Source organism: Schistocerca cancellata, chromosome 12 (genome assembly GCF_023864275.1).
Source record: "Schistocerca cancellata isolate TAMUIC-IGC-003103 chromosome 12, iqSchCanc2.1, whole genome shotgun sequence".
Classification (NCBI taxonomy): domain Eukaryota; kingdom Metazoa; phylum Arthropoda; class Insecta; order Orthoptera; family Acrididae; genus Schistocerca; species Schistocerca cancellata.
The window spans coordinates 14,055,981-14,076,660 of record NC_064637.1 but is presented as its reverse complement, the minus strand read 5'-3'; the positions used below and the strand labels follow the sequence as shown (position 1 = coordinate 14,076,660).

The following is a 20,680-nucleotide window of genomic DNA, read 5'->3' as shown; positions in this document are numbered from 1 at the left end:
CGAGTGAGCTTTATCAATTTAAATACACGGAACTAACTTATGCATCCGCAGTGGGAATTCCCGACTTATAATGATGGCAGCCCTCTTGAACAATAATTTTTACATATTCAAATTTACTTAATTCTTCATTAATGCTCTTACAAAGTTGAGACTGGAGTCATTTTACGTAGAAAAATAAATATAGCAAAAGTATCGAAACAGATCTCGGAATTACGAGGGCAGTTCAATAAGTAATGCAACACATTTTTTTTCTGAAACAGGGGTTGTTTTATTCAGCATTGAAATACACCAGGTTATTCCCCAATCTTTTAGCTACACAACACTATTTTTCAACGCAATCTCCATTCAATGCTACGGCCTTACGCCACCTTGAAATGAGGGCCTGTATGCCTGCACGGTACCATTCCACTGGTCGATGTCGGAGCCAACGTCGTACTGCATCAATAACTTCTTCATCATCCACGTAGTGCCTCCCACGGATTGCGTCCTTCATTGGGCTAAACATATGGAAATCCGACGGTGCGAGATCGGGGCTGTAGGGTGCATGAGGAAGAACAGTCCACTCAAGTTTTGTGAGCTCCACTCGGGTACGAAGACTTGTGTGAGGTCTTGCGTTGTCATGAAGAAGGAGAAGTTCGTTCAGATTTTTGTGCCTACGAACACGCTGAAGTCGTTTCTGAAGAGTAGCACAATACACTTCAGAGTTGATCGTTTGACCATGGGGAAGGACATCGAACAGAATAACCCCTTCAGCGTCCCAGAAGACTGTAACCATGACTTTACCGGCTGAGGGTATGGCTTTCAACTTTTTCTTGGTAGGGGAGTGGGTGTGGCGCCACTCCATTGATTGCCGTTTTGTTTCAGGTTCGAAGTGATGAACCCATGTTTCATCGCCTGTAACAATCTTTGACAAGAAATTGTCACCCTCAGCCAATGACGAGCAAGCAATTCCGCACAGATGGTTCTCCTTTGCTCTTTATGGTGTTCGGTTAGACAACGAGGGACCCAGCGGGAACAAACCTTTGAATATCCCAACTGGTGAACAATTGTGACAGCACTACCAACAGAGATGTCAAGTTGAGCACTGAGTTGTTTGATGGTGATCCGTCGATCATTTCGAACGAGTGTGTTCGCACGCTCCGCCATTGCAGGAGTCACAGCTGTGCACGGCCGGCCCGCACGCGGGAGATTAGACAGTCTTGCTCGACCTTGCGGCGATGATGACACACGCTTTGCCCAACGACTCACCGTGCTTTTGTCCACTGCCAGATCACCGTAGACATTCTGCAAGCGCCTATGAATATCTGAGATGCCCTGGTTTTCCGCCAAAAGAAACTCGATCACTGCCCGTTGTTTGCAACGCACATCCATTACAGACGCCATTTTAACAGCTCCGTACAGCGCTGCCACCTGTCGGAAGTCAATGAAACTATACGAGACAAAGCGGGAATGTTTGAAAATATTCCACAAGAAATTTCCGGTTTTTTCAACCAAAATTGGCCGAGAAAAAAAATGTGTTGCATTACTTATTGAACTGCCCTTGTATTTAGTAGTTTGGTCACAATTGGCACTGAAAGTCATACAGGCTACAGATTTTAAGTCTTAATATCCATTTAACTAACAGACTTTAGGTTAATTTAAACACTTTGCTGGAATCAGTAAAATTTAGGCTTTCTTTTGGATGCAGTCTTATAGCTGAAGTCAATCTATAAGCTCACTCGAATTTCACTTAATATGTATTGCACAATACAAGTCATTGTCATAACTTTCAATAGGATGCATTTCCAATAAAACTAATTAGCTTATTACTTTCAGAATAGACATTAGAATTTACTGAAATAATAGATTTTACTAGGGGAATTTTATTTAAAATATTTCTGAACAGAGCATAACTTAATCATAGCTAACACTTGGTTCAAGAATCATAAAAGGAGGCTGTATACATGGAAGAATTCTGGAGATACTGGAAGGTTTCAGATAGATTATACACTCCTGGAAATTGAAATAAGAACACCGTGAATTCATTGTCCCAGGAAGGGGAAACTTTATTGACACATTCCTGGGGTCAGATACATCACATGATCACACTGACAGAACCACAGGCACATAGACACAGGCAACAGAGCATGCACAATGTTGGCACTAGTACAGTGTATATCCACCTTTCGCAGCAACGCAGGCTGCTATTCTCCCATGGAGACGATCGTAGAGATGTAGTCCTGGATGTAGTCCTGTGGAACGGCTTGCCATGCCATTTCCACCTGGCGCCTCAGTTGGACCAGCGTTCGTGCTGGACGTGCAGACCGCTTGAGACGACGCTTCATCCAGTCCCAAACATGCTCAATGGGGGACAGATCCGGAGATCTTGCTGGCCAGGGTAGTTGACTTACACCTTCTAGAGCACGTTGGGTGGCACGGGATACATGCGGACGTGCATTGTCCTGTTGGAACAGCAAGTTCCCTTGCCGGTCTAGGGATGGTAGAACGATGGGTTCGATGACGGTTTGGATGTACCGTGCACTATTCAGTGTCCCCTCGACGATCACCAGTGGCGTACGGCCAGTGTAGGAGATTGCTCCCCACACCATGACGCCGGGTGTTGGCCCTGTGTGCCTCGGTCGTATGCAGTCCTGATTGTGGCGCTCACCTGCACGGCGCCAAACACGCATACGACCATCATTGGCACCAAGGCAGAAGCGACTCTCATCGCTGAAGACGACACGTCTCCATTCGTCCCTCCATTCACGCCTGTCGCGACACCACTGGAGGCGGGCTGCACGATGTTGGGGCGTGAGCGGAAGACGGCCTAACGGTGTGCGGGACTGTAGCCCAGCTTCATGGAGACGGTTGCGAATGGTCCTCGCCGATAAACCAGGAGTAACAGTGTCCCTAATTTGCTGGGAAGTGGCGGTGCGGTCCCCTACGGCACTGCGTAGGATCCTACGGTCTTGGCGTGCATCCGTGCGTCGCTGCGGTCCGGTCCCAGGTCGACGGGCATGTGCACCTTCCGCCGACCACTGGCGACAACATCGATGTACTGTGGAGACCTCACGCCCCACGTGTTGAGCAATTCGGCGGTACGTCCACCCGGCCTCCCGCATGCCCACTATACGCCCTCGCTCAAAGTCCGTCAACTGCACATACGGCTCACGTCCACGCTGTCGCGGCATGCTACCAGTGTTAAAGACTGCGATGGAGCTCCGTATGCCACGGCAAACTGGCTGACACTGACGGCGGCAGTGCACAAATGCTGCGCAGCTAGCGCCATTCGACGGCCAACACCGCGGTTCCTGGTGTATCCGCTGTGCCGTGCGTGTGATCATTGCTTGTACAGCTCTCTCGCAGTGTCCGGAGCAAGTATGGTGGGTCTGACACACCGGTGTCAATGTGTTCTTTTTTCCATTTCCAGGAGTGTATAATGGTAAGACAGAGATTTAGGAACCAGGTTTTAAATTATAAGACTTTTCCAGGGGCCGATGTGGATTCTGACCACAATCTATTGGTTATGAACTGTAGATTAAAACTGAAGAAACTGCAAAAAGGTGGGAACTTAAGGAGATGGGACCTGGATAAACTGACTAAACCAGAGGTTGTACAGAGTTTCAGGGACAGCATAAGGGAACAATTGACAGGAATGGGGGAAAGAAATACAGTAGAAGACAAATGGGTAGCTCTGAGGGATGAAGTAGTGAAGGCAGAAGAGGATCAAATAGGTAAAAAGATGAGGGCTACAGAAATCCTTGGGTAACAGAAGAAATATTGAATGTAATTGATGAAAGGAGGAAATATAAAAACGCAGTAAATGAAGCAGGCAAAACGGAATACAAACGTCTCAAAAATGAGATCGACAAGAAGTGCAAAATGGCTAAGCAGGGATGGCTAGAGGACAAATGTAAGGATGTAGAGGCTTATCTCACTAGGGGTAAGATAGATACTGCCTACAGGAAAATTAAAGAGACCTTTGGAGAAAAGAAAGCCACTTGTATGAATATCAAGAGCTCGGATGGAAACCCAGTTCTAAGCATAGAAGGGAAAGTAGAAAGGTGGAAGGAGAATATAGAGGACCTATACAAGGGCGATGTACTTGAGGACAAAATTATGGAAATGGAAGAGGATGTAGATGAAGATGAAATGGGAGATACGATACTGCGTGAAGAGTTTGACAGAGCACTGAAAGACCTGAGTCGAAACAAGGCCCCGGGAGCAGACAACATTCCATTAGAACTACTGACGGCCTTGGGAGAGCCAGTCCTGACAAAACTCTACCATCTGGTGAGCAAGATGTATGATACAGGCGAAATACCCTCAGACTTCAAAGAAGAATATAATAATTCCAATCCCAAAGAAAGCAGATGTGAAAATTAACGAACTGTCTGTTCAGTAAGTCACAACTGCAAAATACTAACACGAATTCTTTACAGACGAATGGAAAAACTGGTAGAAGCAGACCTCGGCGAAGATCAGTTTGGATTCCGCAGAAATGTTGGAACACGTGAGGCAATACTGACCCTAAGACTTGTCTTAGAAAATAGATTAAGGAAAGGCAAACCTACGTTCCTAGCATTTGTAGACTTAGAGAAAGCTTTTGACAATGTTGACTGGAATACTCTCTTTCAAATTCTGAAGGTGGCAGGGGTAAAATACAGGGAGCGAAAGGCTATTTACAATTTGTACAGAAACCAGATGGCAGTTATAAGAGTCGAGGGGCACGAAAGGGAAGCAGCGGTTGGGAAGGGAATGAGACACGGTTGTAGCCTGTCCCCGATGTTATTCAATCTGTATATTGAGCAAGCAGTAAAGGAAACAAAAGAAAAATCTGGAGTAGGTATTAAAGTCCATGGAGAAGAAATAAAAACATTGAGGTTTGCCGATGACATTGTAATTCTGTCAGGCACAGCAAAGGACTTGGAAGAGCAGTTGAACGGAATGGACAGTGTCTTGAAGGGAGGATATAAGATGAACATCAACAAAAGCAAAACGAGGATAATGGAATGTAGTCGAATTAAGCCAGGTGATGCTGAGGGAATTAGATTAGGAAATGAGACACTTAATGTAGTAAAGGAGTTTTGCTATTTGGGGAGCACAATAACTGATGATGGTCGAAGTAGAGAGGATATAAAATGTAGACTGGCAATGGCAAGGAAATCGTTTCTGAAGAAGAGAAATTTGTTAACATCGAGTATAGATGTAAGTGTCAGGAAGTTGTTTCTGAAAGTATTTGTATAGAGTGTAGCCACGTGTGGAAGTGAAACATGGACGATAAATAGTTTGGACAAGAAGAGAATAGAAGCTTTCGAAATGTGGTGCTACAGAAGAATGCTGAAGATTAGATGGGTAGATCACATAACTAATGAGGAGGTATTGAATAGAATTGGGGAGAAGAGGAGTTTGTGGCACAACTTGACAAGAAGAAGGGACCGGTTGGTAGGACATGTTTTGAGGCATCAAGGGATCACCAATTTAGCATTGGAGGGCAGCGTGGAGGGTAAAAATCGTAGAGGGAGACCAAGAGATGAATACACTAAGCAGATTCAGAAGGATGTAGGTTGCAGCAAGTACTGGGAGATGATGAAGCTTGCACAGGATAGAGCTGCATCAAACCAGTCTCAGGACTGAAGACAACAACAACAACAACAACAACATTTCTGAATTCTGTACTATGAGGCTGTACAGAATCTGTAGTCGGAATCTGAGTAGTGAAAATGAAAAAAAAATTAAAGTTCATTGCTTAACTAAGTTACTGAAGGAGTGTAAAACCAAAACAGGATAGCAGTGGGCAACCCTGCTTCGTTACAACGTGTATCCCGGGCAGTGTTTTTGGGAGGACGATCCTCTGCTCTCACAAGCCAGAAGGCAGGGTACGGCCGGGAGTACTCTGTCCTCCACAGCTACGCCTCCCGGCTCATCTCTACGTCCAGCTTCCTGCCTCTCCCACATTGTCATTCACATCTCCAGCACAAGACATCGGCGTGGAATTTTTCCGGGAGGGGGTGTGGGGGTGTGGAATGTGCTGGCGTAACCCTTCACCGGCACACGGATCGTATAGCAGGTACCGAACTAGGCACGCCTACGACAAGAGAAGACCGAGACGTGCCCCCAGGCTACGCGCCAACACAGTACGTTGTGTCGGGACTCGGTTCACATTGCCCTCTCGTCACACTGTGTTCTGGTCTTCCGCAGTGACGGTCGTCTCCTGTCACTGAAGCTAGCTGTGAGGGAACATTTGTCATAGTTGTGATATGGCCACAGACAAGATTCACGAATTAGTACACGTATTTGATTGCTGTTAACTACAGTACTTCGGATTGGACATTACTGAAGTTAAATACTCAATTGGTTCCTGTAATAAAGTGTATTTTAACCAAGTGTGCATTTTGTGTTGCTGTGAGCGGAAAATGGCCACCCACCTAACGTACCACCCTCTCTTCATCCTGCCGGCTACCACAAAACATTACAAGACAGCACAGCCACAACAAAAGTGAATGCGGCTTGTGACAAGTCACTGTCAAAAACGATTGTATTATAAATCTTCTGTTGTGTATACAGTTCCACGTAGTCAGTGCGTACACAACTTTCCCACTAGAGTGCGCCCCGCTAAGCAGAACAGCGCAGGCACAGTGCTCGTCCGTCTCCGCACTACGAGATGGCGCTGCCATAGAGACGGATGAAATTCTGCTTCCACCGATCCGCATATTAATATGTAACGCAGCCAATGAGATTGCTGCTAACGTAGAACCTTTTCTCCTCGCGGACCACACTCGCGCAGTGATACCTGAACGGGCGAGGTATTATAACGAGTGTACAGACCTCTGATACAAGTCTGCATTAGTCTCTACCAGTCTGTACAAGTTCTACATTTGTCTGTACCAGTCTATAGTCAAGTTTCAGTCTGCGCCTAATAAGATTACTATATTCCCGTACATAGCCATGAAGATAAATGTATAGACACTTTTGTCAAGTATCGGAGATATATGTGAGAATAAGATTAACGTACCAATACCAAAGGAACTTCAGATTGTCAATTGTAAATAGCATCCAGAACCGAGTTAAGAATTTTTATGCTTGTCATTATTTTAATAAATGTGTGTGAAAATTAATCAAGTTTGGTTTAAAGTTGGTCACCGTCAATCTGCTACTCTAAGCGTGCAAGTGGCATTCTATCGTCTGACCTAATGGCAGAAGATAAACACGCTACAATAAGACCACGAGACATATTGTTGACACTCGCCTACTTCGTCAGAGCGACAAGTCAAATAATTAGATGGTGTGTGTACTGAAGGTCTTACAGTACGCACACCACATCTTCAATATAAAATTTTTGTGTAATACGGATAGCCTGTCATTTAGATGTGATTTGCATACAAAATTATAAATATACTACGGAAAAATGAAACAAAAAGCTGCGATATATCATTAAGTCTGTACACAGATGTACAATGAACCCTGGAATTATCCCTTAAGGGGGGAAAAACTGTGCCAAGAACAAGAACAAAAACAAGAACAAGTAGTAATGGCCAAACTCATTCTCAAGGCAAAAGAAAATATTGTGCAGACATAATAAAACAGAAGACACTTTTGGGATTTGCCATTTAAAAATATAATACTAAAATGTGTAAGATTTTGAAACAATAAAACAAGAGAGAGATGTTGTACGGAAGTTCTTGTAGAGCGTAAATCCTTTTGGATTAAAGACGACCACCCACCAAAAAGCAGAGGCATTGAATTGCTGATAGGCACACACAAAAGAAAACACACACATTCACACACCTACGACCCTACTCGGTGCCGGCCGGACTAATAGTTCCAGTGCTGTAGTTTGGGACACGGTTTCAGTGTCATGGGGGTAGTGTTGGGTGGGTCAGATTTAAGGAGGCAGAGGCAGGACGTGGGTGGCAGGAATAGGGATCGGGAGTGGGGTGGGCGGCGGCCCAGAGGGAGGCCAGTTTCCCATATGGGAATGCGGGAGAGTCAGGTGATAGATATGCAGGCTAGGCACGTGACACACAACTGTAGTGGCCAGTGGAAAGTGGCACACATTGAAAGTGACAGGCGGACGTCAATTGGCAGGAGCTGACAGAAAGGAGGAAAGGGAAACTGTCGGGCGGAGGGTGCGAGGACAGTGAGTTACCGCACATCGGTGCCGGGACAATTATGGGGAGCAGAGGATGTGTTGTAAGGTTCGGTCCAGGGGGATGGCGGGATGAAAAGATGTGTTGGAGTGCAAGTTCCCATCTCTGCAGTTCCGAGGGACTGGTGTTGGGTGAGAGAAGCCAAATGGCACGTACGGTGTAGCAGGTTCCTAGGTCCCTAGAAATATGCTGGAGGGCATGCTCTGCTACTGGGTACTGGACATCTCCTAGGCGGACAGTTCGTCTCTGCCCGTTCGTGCGCTCAGCCAGTTTAGTTGGCGTCATACTGATGCAAAAGGCTGTGCAGTGCAGGCATGTCAGCTGATAAATGACATGTGTTGTTTCACACGTGGCCCTGCCTCGAATTGTGTATGTTTTACCAGTAGCGGGGCTGGAGTAGGTGGTTGTGGGGGGATGCATGGGGCGGAGATGGGAACTTCACTCCAACACATCCTTTCATCCTGCCATCCTCCTGGACTGAACCTACGTTAACCGACCTCAATCCCATTTACTCTTCAGTCTTTTCCTTTCTCCCTCTCCTCTTTAGCCATTCACACATCTTTTCTTCCTACATAGTTGTGTTTATCTTTATACTACATACCTCTTTACTTCTGTATGCATCCTCTTTGGTTTGAAGCTGGCACAGTACTTACAGTAGAACATTTTTGGCTTCCCTCTGACAACCATGCCTCCATCCTTACTACCCTCCCTGTTTACCTTTTCCTGTTGCTCCATAACCTGGGTTGTGAGTAACTAAATCCACTTTCCATTCTTCCCTTTTTCCCCTCTCTCCTCCCTGACGAAGGAACAAAGTTCCGAAAGCTAGGAATGTAAATTTTCTGTTCTGTTTTGTGTATCTATTGGCTGTACTGAACTGAGGTAAGTACTGGACAGCCCCTATATCTCTTTTTTAGTATTTGTTTAACTACCATCTACGTAGTTCAGAGAAGCAGGTGGTGGAGGGAAGGATCAAAATAGCCCAAACCGTGACGCAGCCATCGAAATTGAGCGTGTTTCGTTCAGTCGCATACCATGCCACCGGGTAGTCGACTCTGTTCTCTACAACAGTTTGGTAGTGGCCGTTCGTCCTAGTGGACAACTGTTCGGCAGTGGTATTCATGTAAAAGGCTGTGTAATGTTTGCAGCAGAGCTGGTATACGACATGGCAGCTCTCACAGGTGGCCCGGCCTCTCGTGGGGTAGGATAAACCCGAGACGGGACAAGGATAGTAGCTGATGGGTGGGCGTATTGGGAAGAGCTCGCACCTCAGAAGTGGGAGCGGCCCAGGGCCGTACGGGTCGGGTGGGCGACAGAACGCCACTTCGGGACGGTTGGGTAGGGTCTCTCGGGCCTCAAAGAGAAAGAATTGAAGCCGTGGTGAAGGGTGTGGCTCAGTTGTTCTAGTCCAGTGTGGTACTGGGTGATGAGGGGGGCACTCATTTGTACTTGAATCTTGGCTGTGGTGGGTGGATTCAGAGTGTATATGGGTACATCAAGGGAAATCTGTTTGTGGATAGGTTTGGTGGGTATTGCCTGTCTGTGAAGGCCTTCAGGGGGCCTTCAACATATCCGGCAAGAAAGTTCTCATCACTGCAGATAAATCATCCACAGCTGCATAGGAAAGTTTTTTTTTTTTTTTAAGGAAGGGATGACAGTTGTGAAAATGCAGGTACTGTTGCTGGTTAGTGGGTTTACAGTGAGCAGAGGTGCGGACGAAGCCATCAGAGAGGAGGAAGTCAACGTCCAGGAAGGTGGCGCGTTGGGCTTAAGTGTACCACGTGAAGCAGATGTGAGAGGTTTTGAGATTGTGAAGGAATGCAGAAAGGGGATCTCGGTCCTGAGTCCACGTCACGAATATATCGTCAATGAACCTGACAATACCAGAGAAGGAAAGTTGCTACTAACCATATAGCGCAGATGCGGAGTCGCGATAGGCGCAACAAAAAGATTCACACAATTATAGCTTTCGGCCATTAAGGCCTTTGTCAGCAGTAGACACACATACACACATGCGCGCGCGCGCCCACACACACACACACACACACACACACACACACACACACACACACAAATGCAACTTGCACACACATCTGCAGTCTCAAAGAGCTGAAACCACACTATCGCGACTCAGCATCTCCGCTATATGGTGAGTAGCAACTTTCCTTCTCTGGTATTTTTACATTCCATCCTGGATTTTCCGTTGTTTGATCAATGAACCTGAACCAGACTAGGAGTTGAGAGTTTTGGGAGAATGTTCCCTCTAGATGGCCCATAAACAGGTTGGGATAGGAGAGTGATATTCAGGTGCTCCTGCTTGTGCCAGAAATTTGTTTGAATACCTTCCCTTCAAAGGAAAAATAGTCGAGAGTCAGGTTATAGTCAGTAGGTTGGTAAACAGGAAAGTAACGTCAACAGTGACGAGAAGGGTTGCATCACGTAAATGGGTGGAGGGTGGCGGAGAGTTGGTGGAGGAAGCGGTTAGTATCTTTGACGTGAGAGGGTAGGCTTCAGGCAATTGGTTGAAGGTATTGTGATCAACACCTCCAGGAGCAATTTTTCACTGGGAGCACTATAACCAGCTACAACGGGGCATCTACGATGTTGGGTTTGTAGATTTTGGGGAGCATGTAGGAGGTGGGTGTGTGGGGTGTTGTTAGGGTGAGGGAGATAGACTTCAGGTAGAGGTTCTGGCCAGAGCTCACGGATTTCAGTTGTGACTGGAGGTTACATTGGACATCTGTGATGAGGTCACTCTGGCAGAGGTCGTAGGTGGAGCACGCAGCTGGTAGAGGCCTTCTATCAGGTAGCCATTAAAACTCATTACACCAGTGGTGGAACATTTGTTTGCAGGGAGGACGATTAGGTCAGAATACATTTTCACCATATGTCTAGCTGTCCTTTCTTCTGCTGAGAGGTTAGTGTTCTCAGGAAGGGACAGAACCTAGAGGAAAACTTCCTAGGTTACCACAACTCCTAATCCAGAGTTCGGTTCAAGTTTATCGACGACATCTTCACGATCTGGACTCGAGGGCGAGACACCCTATTTGCGTTCCTCCAGAACCTCGACACCTTCTCTTCTGGCCGCTTCACCCGGTCCTCCTACGCCCGGCGTGTCACCTTACCGGATGCCGACCTCCATTCTCCGTCCACACTTCTGTCCACATTAAACCCATTAACCGCCAACAGTAACTGCATTTCGACAGCCACCATCCCTTCCACACCGTCCTGCCCACCCCGCCAAAAGTGGTGTTCCACTGCCCACCCATCTTACACGATATCCTAGTCTGTCCCCGTGCCACTCCCATCACTGACCCCTTACGACGGGCACCGTAACCCTGCGGGAGACCCAGGTGCGAGACTTGCCCGAACCTCACCCGGCAGTTCCTACTCCGGTCCTGTCTCAGGCTTACCCTCCCCCGTCAGGGCTGGGCCACTTGCGGAAGAAGCCACGTCATACACCACCTCTGCTGCAAATACTGCACAGCTTTTTACATCAGTACAACTACGAACCAGCTGTCCACTAGAACGAAACTGTTGCCGAGAAAGTTGACCACCTAGTGGCACAACATTCAGCTGCGCATAACACGTTTAACATCAATGGCTGCATTCTTTCCTCCCATAAGTGTACTGGCCTAGTTTCTGGTAAACCACTGTCCCCACACCCTCCACCAAACAGTTTTCCTTCCTTTGCCCAGTCATCCAGTGCCAATCCACACCCCCATGTCACCTTGACCATGTGGCACTCCCCACTGACCCCTACAATCGTGCATTACATGCCTAGCCTGCACACCTGTCATACCTCACCCCCCCCCCCCCCCCCACAGACATTTATAGCCGGCAAACCGACTGCCTCCCTCTGAGCCGCTGGCCACCCACCCCTAATTCCTCTTTCTGCCTCCCCTTTTACCCACCCCATTAAACATTACTCACCTTAACCAGTTCACCTGCTGAAATACAGCTGCATCATGTAGGGGAGTGTGTGTGTGCGTGTGTGTGTGTGTGTGTGTGTGTGTGTGTCTGTGTGTGTGTGGGTGCGCGCACATTATTTCTTGTGTGCCTGTCAAAACAAGTCAAAGCTTCTGATTTTCAGTGAGCGGTCTCCATTAATTGAAAACAAGAGATAGGTTAGAAGAGCCGTGCAAGCCACACAATTTGTAAAGTTTCTGGTCAGCTAATTACCTCCGCAACAGCAGAGTCGACAACCGCAGGACTGACCGGGGCGGCCACGGGTTCGAGTTCGGGTCCGGGTGCGGTCCCACCGAGCAGGGCGGATGCAGTGGCGGCGGTGGGCGGCAGGCCGAGCACGTCCTGCAGGAACGTCCCACCCTGGCTGTGCAGCCAGTTGTCGTGGCCGAACATCTGCCGCAGGCTCTCCACCCTGCGCTTCGTCTCCAGGTGCTCTGCGTTCAAATCTGTGAGAAATGACAAATTGCGTTACGGAGGTTCTGCAAACCGGCAGAACTGATCTGACACCTCCACCGCGTCATATTATTAAAAACAAAGATGCTGTAACTTACCAAACAAAAGCGTTAATATGTCGATAGAGACAATAACAAACACAAACACAAATTTCAAGCTTTCGCAACCAACGGTTGCTTCATCAGGAAAGAGGGAAGGAGAGGGAAAGACGAAAGGATGTGGGTATTAAAGGAGAGAGTAAGGAGTCATTCCAATCCCGGGAACGGAAAGACTTACCTTAGGGGGGAAAAAGGGACAGGTATACACACAAAGGGACAGGTACACACACACACACACACACACACACACACACACACACACACACACACACATCCATCCGCACATATACAGACCCACAGAAACCATCTTTGTAACCATTGATGCCACTTCCCTATACACAAATATCCCGCACGTCCAGGGCCTCGCTGCGATGGAGCACTTCCTTTCACGCCGATCACCTGCCACCCTACCTAAAACCTCTTTCCTCACTACCTTAGCCAGCTTTATCCTGACTCACAACTTCACTTTCGAAGGCCAGACATACCAACAATTAAAGGGAACAGCCATGGGTACCAGGATGGCCCCCTTGTATGCCAACCTATTCATGGGTCGCTTAGAGGAAGCCTTCTTGGTTACCCAGGCCTGCCAACCCAAAGTTTGGTACAGATTTATTGATGACATCTTCATGATCTGGACTCACAGTGAAGAAGAACTCCATAATTTCCTCTCCAACCTCAACTCCTTTGATTCCATCAGATTCACCTGGTCCTACTCCAAATCCCGTGCCACTTTCCTCAACGTTGACCTCCATCTGTCTAATGGCCAGCTTCACACATCTGTCCACATCAAACCCACCAACAAGCAACAGTACCTCCATTATGACAGCTGCCACCCATTCCATATCAAACGGTCCCTTCCCTACAGCTTAGGTCTTCGTGGCAAATGAATCTGCTCCAATCCCGAATCCCTGAACCATTACACCGACAACCTGAAAACAGCTTTCGCATCCCGCAACTACCCTCCCGACCTGGTACAAACCAGAGCCACTTCCTCATCCCCTCAAACCCAGAACCTCCCACAGAAGAACCCCAAAAGTGCCCCACTTGTGACAGGATACTTTCCGGGACTGGATCAGATTCTGAATGTGGCTCTCCAGCAGGGATACGACTTCCTCAAGTCCTGCCCTGAAATGAGATCCATCCTTCACGAAATCCTCCCCACTCCACCAAGAGTGTCTTTCTGCCGTCCACCTAACCTTCGTAACCGCTCGGTTCATCCCTATGAAATCCCCAAACCACATTCCCTACCCTGCGTCTCCTACCCTTGTACACACCCCCGGTGTAAAACCTGCCCCGTGCACCCTCCCACCACCACATACTCCAGTCCTGTAACCCGGGAGGTGTACACGATCAAAGGCAGAGCCACGTGTGAAAGCACCCACGTGATTTACCAACTGACCTGCCTACACTGTGAAGCTTTCTATGTGGGAATGACCAGCAACAAACTGTCCATTCGCATGAATGGACACAGGCAGACAGTGTTTGTTGGTAATGAGGATCACCCTGTGGCTAAACATGCCTCAGTGCACGGCCAGCACATCTTGGCACAGTGTTAGACCGTCCGGGTTATCTGGATACTTCCCACTAACACCAACCTGTCAGAACTCCGGAGATGGGAACTTGCCCTTCAGTATATCCTCTCTTCCCGTTACCCACCTGGCCTCAACCTCCGCTAATTTCAAGTTGCTGCCCCTCGTATGTCACTTGTCACTCAACAACATCTTTGCCTATGTACTTCCGCCTCGACTGACATCTCTGCCCAAACTCTTTGCCTTTACATATGTCTGCTTGTGTGTGTGTGTGTGTGTGTGTGTGTGTGTGTGTGTGTGTGTGTGTGTGTGTGTGTGTGCGCGCAGGCGCGCGCGCGCGCACGAGTGTGTACCTGTCCCTTTTTCCCCCTAAGGTAAGTCATTCCGCTCCCGGGATTGGAATGACTCCTTACCCTCTCCCTTAAAACCCACTGTCGGCCCAAGAGGTGGGGAAGCGAGCCGGACGGACACCTAATCCTGATGCCAGGTGAATGGCCATTGGCCTGGTCCGAATGCAGTTTTTAAGTGGTTTCAGATAGATTATATAATGGTAAGACAGAGATTTAGGAACCAGGTTTTAAATTGTAGGACATTTCCAGGGGCAGATGTGGATTCTGACCACAATCTATTGGTTATGAACTGCAGATTGAAACTGAAGAAACTGCAAAAAGGTGGGAATTTAAGGAGATGGGACCTGGATAAACTGAAAGAACCAGAGGTTGCAGAGAGTTTCAGGGAGAGCATAAGGGAACAATTGACAGGAATGGGGGAAAGAAATACAGTAGAAGAAGAATGGGTAGCTCCGAGGGATGAAGTAGTGAAGGTAGCACACGATCAAGTAGGTAAAAAGACGAGGGCTAATAGAAATCCTTGGGTAACAGAAGAAATACTGAATTTAATTGATGAAAGGAGAAAATATAAAAATGCAGTAAATGAAGCAGGCAAAAAGGAATACAAACGTCTCAAAAATGAGATCGACAGGAAGTGCAAAATGGCTAAGCAGGGATGGCTAGAGGACAAATGTAAGAATGTAGAGGCTTGTCTCACTAGGGGGTAAGATAGATAGTGCCTACAGGAAAATTAAAGAGACCTTTGGAGAGAAGAGAACCACTTGTATGAATATCAAGAGCTCAGATGGAAACCCAGTTCTAAGGAAAGAAGGGAAGGCAGAAGGTGGAAGGAGTACATAGAGGGTTTATACAAGGGCGATGTGCTTGAGGACAATATTATGGAAATGGAAGAAGATGTAGATGAAGATGAAATGGGAGATAAGATACTGTGTGAAGAGTTTGACAGAGCACTGAAAGACCTGAGTCGAAACAAGGCCCCGGTAGTAGACAACATTCCATTAGAACTGCTGATGGCCTTGGGAGAGCCAGTCATGACAAAACTCTACAATCTGGTGAGCAAGACGTATGAGACAGGCGAAATATCCTCAGACTTCAAGAAGAATATAATAATTCCAATCTGAAAGAAAGCAGGTGTTGACAGATGTGAAAATTACAGAACTATCAGTTTATTAAGTCACAGCTGCAAAATACTAATGTGAATTCTTTACAGACGAATGGAAAAACTGGTAGAAGCGGACCTTGGGGAAGATCAGTTTGGATTCCGTAGAAATGTTGGAACACGTGAGGCAATACTAACCTTACGACTTATCTTAGAAGAAAGATTAAGAAAAGGCAAACCTATGTTTCTAGCATTTGTAGACTTAGATAAAGCTCTTGACAATGTTCACTGGAATACTCTCTGTCAAATTCTGAAGGTGGCAGGGGTAAAATACAGGGAGCAAAAGGCTATTTACAATTTGTACAGAAACCAGATGGCAGTTATGAGAGTCGAGGGGCATGAAAGGGAAGCAGTGGTTGGGAAAGGAGTGAGACAGGGTTGTAGCCTCTCCCCGATGTTATTCAATCTGTATATTGAGCAAGCAGTAAAGGAAACAAAAGAAAAATTCGGCGTAGGTATTAAAATTCATGGAGAAGAAGTAAAAACTTTTAGGTTCGCCGATGACATTGTAATTCTGTCAGAGACAGCAAAGGACTTGGAAGAGCAGTTGAACGGAATGGACAGTGTCTTGAAAGGAGGATATAAGATGAACATCAACAAAAGCAAAACGAGGATAATGGAATGTAGTCAAATTAAATCGGGTGATGCTGAGGGAATTAGATTAGGAAATGAGACACTTAAAGTAGTAAAGGAGTTTTGCTATTTAGGGAGTAAAATAACTGATGATGGTCGAAGTAGAGAGGATATAAAATGTAGACTGGCAATGGCAAGGAAATAGTTTCTGAAGAAGAGAAATTTGTTAACGTCGAGTATAGATTTAAGTGTCAGGAAGTCGTTTCTGAAAGTATTTGTATGGAGTGTAGTCATGTATGGAAGTGAAACATGGACGATAACTAGTTTGGGCAAGAGGAGAATAGAAGCTTTCGAAATGTGGTGCTACAGAAGAATGCTGAAGATAAGGTGGGTAGATCACGTAACTAATGAGGAGGTATTGAATATGATTGGGAAGAAGAGAAGTTTGTGGCACAACTTGACTAGAAGAAGGGATCGGTTGGTAGGACATGTTTTGAGGCATCAAGGGATCACAAATTTAGCATTGGAGGGCAGCGTGGAGGGTAAAAATCGTAAAGGGAGACCAAGAGATAAATACACTAAGCAGATTCAGAAGGATGTAGGTTGCAGTAGGTACTGGGAAATGAAGAATCATGCACAGAATAGAGCAGCATGGAGAGCTGCATCAAACCAGTCTCAGGACTGAAGACCACAACAACAACAAGTGGTTTCGCACATTCCTTAACACAAATGTCGACTCCAACAGCCCACCTCAGAAGAGAGTCACGCAGAGAGTTAAAATATAGTAAGACAGGGAATAGGCTTTACACAATTCACAAAGAGATGGCACCACATGCCACTCTCCTCTAAGCTCAAGTAAAGGAAGTACCACCAACTCAATTTAAAACCTGAGCAGCTATAACAGTGCTACAGACAGAAACGTTAAATTCTCATTTTCTTCGAAGTGGGTACCACAGCGAAGATTTTATTTAAAGAAGGTGGTATTTTCCACTTCCGCTGTATTAATTTTATTTGTTCAGATCTAGTTCCAGTCTTCTGGAAATGATATAATATATTCTATTTTGTACCAAACCACAAAATCACTTGAGAATGGCCTAGAAGGCTGAAAGTAGTAGAGAACAAATAAAATTATAACAACAAAAGTAAAAATGTCACCTTGTGTTAAGTTCTAATTGTCAGTAATGAGAGCTTATAATACATGTGATATCCTAGTGTGCAAAGTAAACAATAAATTACAGTTATTAACTTTCACATTGTTTCTACTGGAAATATAAACAGAATAAGCTGATGACTTTCCTCAGTCCATCTCCGAAATTATGGCATTTTATTTTCCTCACAATACAAGCAAGACATCCTTGCAGTTATTTTTTGTACTAAGTAATGTATCTTCCAGACACAATAGCATTTTGTATGATGGCACGGATAACAAATGATATACTTATGTCACTGATAACACGTGAAATACTTCAGTTGATCAATGAAAGAAGGAAGTACAAAAATATTCAGGAAAATTCAGGAATATAGAAATACAAGTCACTTAAGAATGCAATAAATAGTAAGTGCAGGGAAGCTAGGGCAAAGTGGGTGCAAGAAAAATGCGAAGACATTAAAAAAGAAATGATTGTCAGGACGGATTCAGCATATAGGAAAGTCAAAATGACGGTGAAATTAAAAGTGAGGTTAGTAACATTAAGAATTCTGTGGGAAATCCCCTGTTAAATGCAGAGGAGAGAGTGGAAAGATGGAAAGAGTACACTGAATACCTCTATGAGGAGGACGACTTACCTGATGACCTGATAGAAAAAGAAACAGGAGTTGACAGAAGAGATTTAGGGGATCCAGTATAAGAATCAGAATTTAATACAGCTTTGGAAGACTTAAGATCAAAGGAATAAAATGAAATGAAATGATCGTGTGGCTCTGATCGCCGGGAGGCTCCATCGGGGAAGTTTGACCACCGGGTTGCAAGTCTATTTTAGGTGATGCCACGTCGGTTGACTTGCTGATGATGAGGATAACACGATACCTCTTCCACGAGCAGAGAAAAATCTGCAACTCAGCCGGGAATCAAACCCGGGCACGCTGCATGGTAGGCAAATATGTTGCCACTCAGTTAAGAAGGTGGTCTGGCAGAAGGGATAGATAACATTATATTGAAATTTCTAAAATCGTTCGGGGGGAAGTGGCAGCAAAACGTCTATTTACGTTGGTGTGTAGAATATGAGACTGGTGTCATTCCATCAGACTTATTGCAAGATTTCGGAGCAGCTACGACTTTTCACGCAGAAATGAAGTAGAAGATTTTTGTAGACCTGGACACCGCACAAAAGACGACATGTTAACACGGTAAAGGACGAACTCCTATCTACGCCCTTTCCCCCTGTTAATCACATTTTGTTATTCTCTGTTCTCTGTCAAATGATTTTTGTAGTGGAGATCGGTTTGACTTTTGTTCAGAAATGCCACAAGGACCACCCCAACAATAGCTTCTCCGAATCACGAAGTCCGATAACTTTTCTGTAATACGAAGTCCGATTTGCATTTCATCCTTTCCCTTTTTCACGGTCATTAACGTTTTTAAAACCCCCTTTTTATTCACAATTTCTTCCCACATTTTCAACCATTTCTTTTCTTTTCTTCTCTTTTCCTTTTTTATTAACCACTACAATAGGTTAATGTAAGTACGAGATAAGTCACTGCAAAATGTGAGATGCCGGTACATTAAGAACCTGCGTAATCACCAAAATGTCGACGAATACAAGCGTGCAAACGTGCGTACGCCGTGTCGCACAGGTGCCAGATGTCAGTCTGTGGGTCGGAGCCCGTGCCCGTCACACTCGGTTGCTCGACACGGGTACAGTTAATGCCGTTTGTGGACGATGCCGGAGTCGTCACGAGGTGACGTTCCGTACGTATTCCACAGGAAACAAATCTGGAGATCGAGCGGACCGAGGCGACGTGTCGACGCTCCGTAGAGCGCGTCTGGTTACAACTGCAGCGCGTGGGCGAGCGTTAATCTGTCGGAAAACACCTCCCGGAATGCCGTTAACGAACAGCAGAACACTTGGTCAAATCACCAGACTGACACACAAATTCGGAGTCGGAGAGTGCTCCTGCTGCCACAGCCAGATCGTAACTCCAGGTCGGGTCCGACGTCTGACACTCAGACATGTCGGCCACAGGCCCTCGACCGGCCGCCTCCTAACCGACACGCGGCCACCGAGGCAGAACCGGCTTTCAATAGAAAACAAAACGGGTCTCCGCCCTGCCCTCCGACAAGCTCTCGCTCGACAACTGGCAAATGACGGCAGTTTCAGGTCGGTGGAAAGCACGCTAGAGGGTTTCCGGCTCGGACGTATCCTCGAAGTAAGCAATTTGTAACAGTACGTCGTCACCGTGGAGTCAGCTGCTGCTCAAATTGCTGCCGTAGAGGCAGTACGGTGCGCCAGAGCGATACGCCGAACACGACCGTCTTCCCTCTCGGTTGTTCCACGTGGGCGTCTGGAGCCCGGGCTTCTCGCGACCGTACATTCTCGTTACCACCGCTGCCAGAAATCCTGCACAGTGGCTACATTCTTGCGTAGTCTTTCTGCAATATTGCAGAAGGCAATCCATTTTTTTGTAGCTGTATTACACGGCCTCAATCAAACTCGGTGAGAAGCTGAAAATGGCATCTTTGTCACCTTAAAGGTATTCTCGACTACCATTATCTCACCACGTCCGATCTCAAAGGTAACTAACGCTCACGACTGTTACGGCATAAATTTAAAACAAACCAATTTGCATCCTCGTAGTGTCACTACTATAGCCAAATTGAAATAGGCATCGTCCTTCGGATGTAGAAACACGCCTACCGACTGTTGCTTATGTCATACAGCTCCTTCTTGGTGTTTCAATTTTTTTTCTGGCAGTGTATAACATTTTAATATGCAAACTGCAGCACTGTTTTAGAACGTTGGCAATCTACAACACATCACAAACTGCTCAGATAAGAGGGGAATAGTGTTCTCGTCAGTTTACGGTCTCGAAACGAGAGCCAATTCAGTGCTCGCGAGTGTAGCGGGATTTTGAATTTCGCCACGCTACACTCGTTCCCTCAGATATAAATTATACCGTCGCAGCTGTACGAGCGCTCGACGGCAGAGAAAATATATAAGAAAATGAAGGTACTAAAATAGTAACATTTTTTGTTTTCCTACCCCGCTTTGTCTTTGAGAGCGGAAGCTTAACTGACTTATTAGCTAGTCGTGGTCAGATTAAGACGAAAAAAACTCATTGATGTGCAGACGTACTGCAGAAGTTGGTATGAAATTAGGAGGATGGAAGTAGCAATGTAAAATAAATTGCATTCAATACCGAGATGGTTTTGATTTGTATAAATTAGTGATTCCTGGACGATTGCAAAATTTTGGAGCAGCTACAA

The 20,680-nt window shown here is 46.1% G+C and overlaps 1 protein-coding gene across 1 annotated transcript in view; it reads right to left on the bottom strand.

Moving 5' to 3' along the window:
• LOC126109824 (serine/threonine-protein kinase 11-interacting protein) overlaps window positions 1-20,680 on the bottom strand; it is a 251,012-nt gene that overhangs the window by 142,946 nt on the left and 87,386 nt on the right. Inside the window, exon 7 of the mRNA XM_049914880.1 lies at window positions 12,309-12,541. Within this exon, the coding sequence (XP_049770837.1) occupies window positions 12,309-12,541 (233 nt within the window). The remainder of the gene's footprint in view (window positions 1-12,308; window positions 12,542-20,680) is intronic.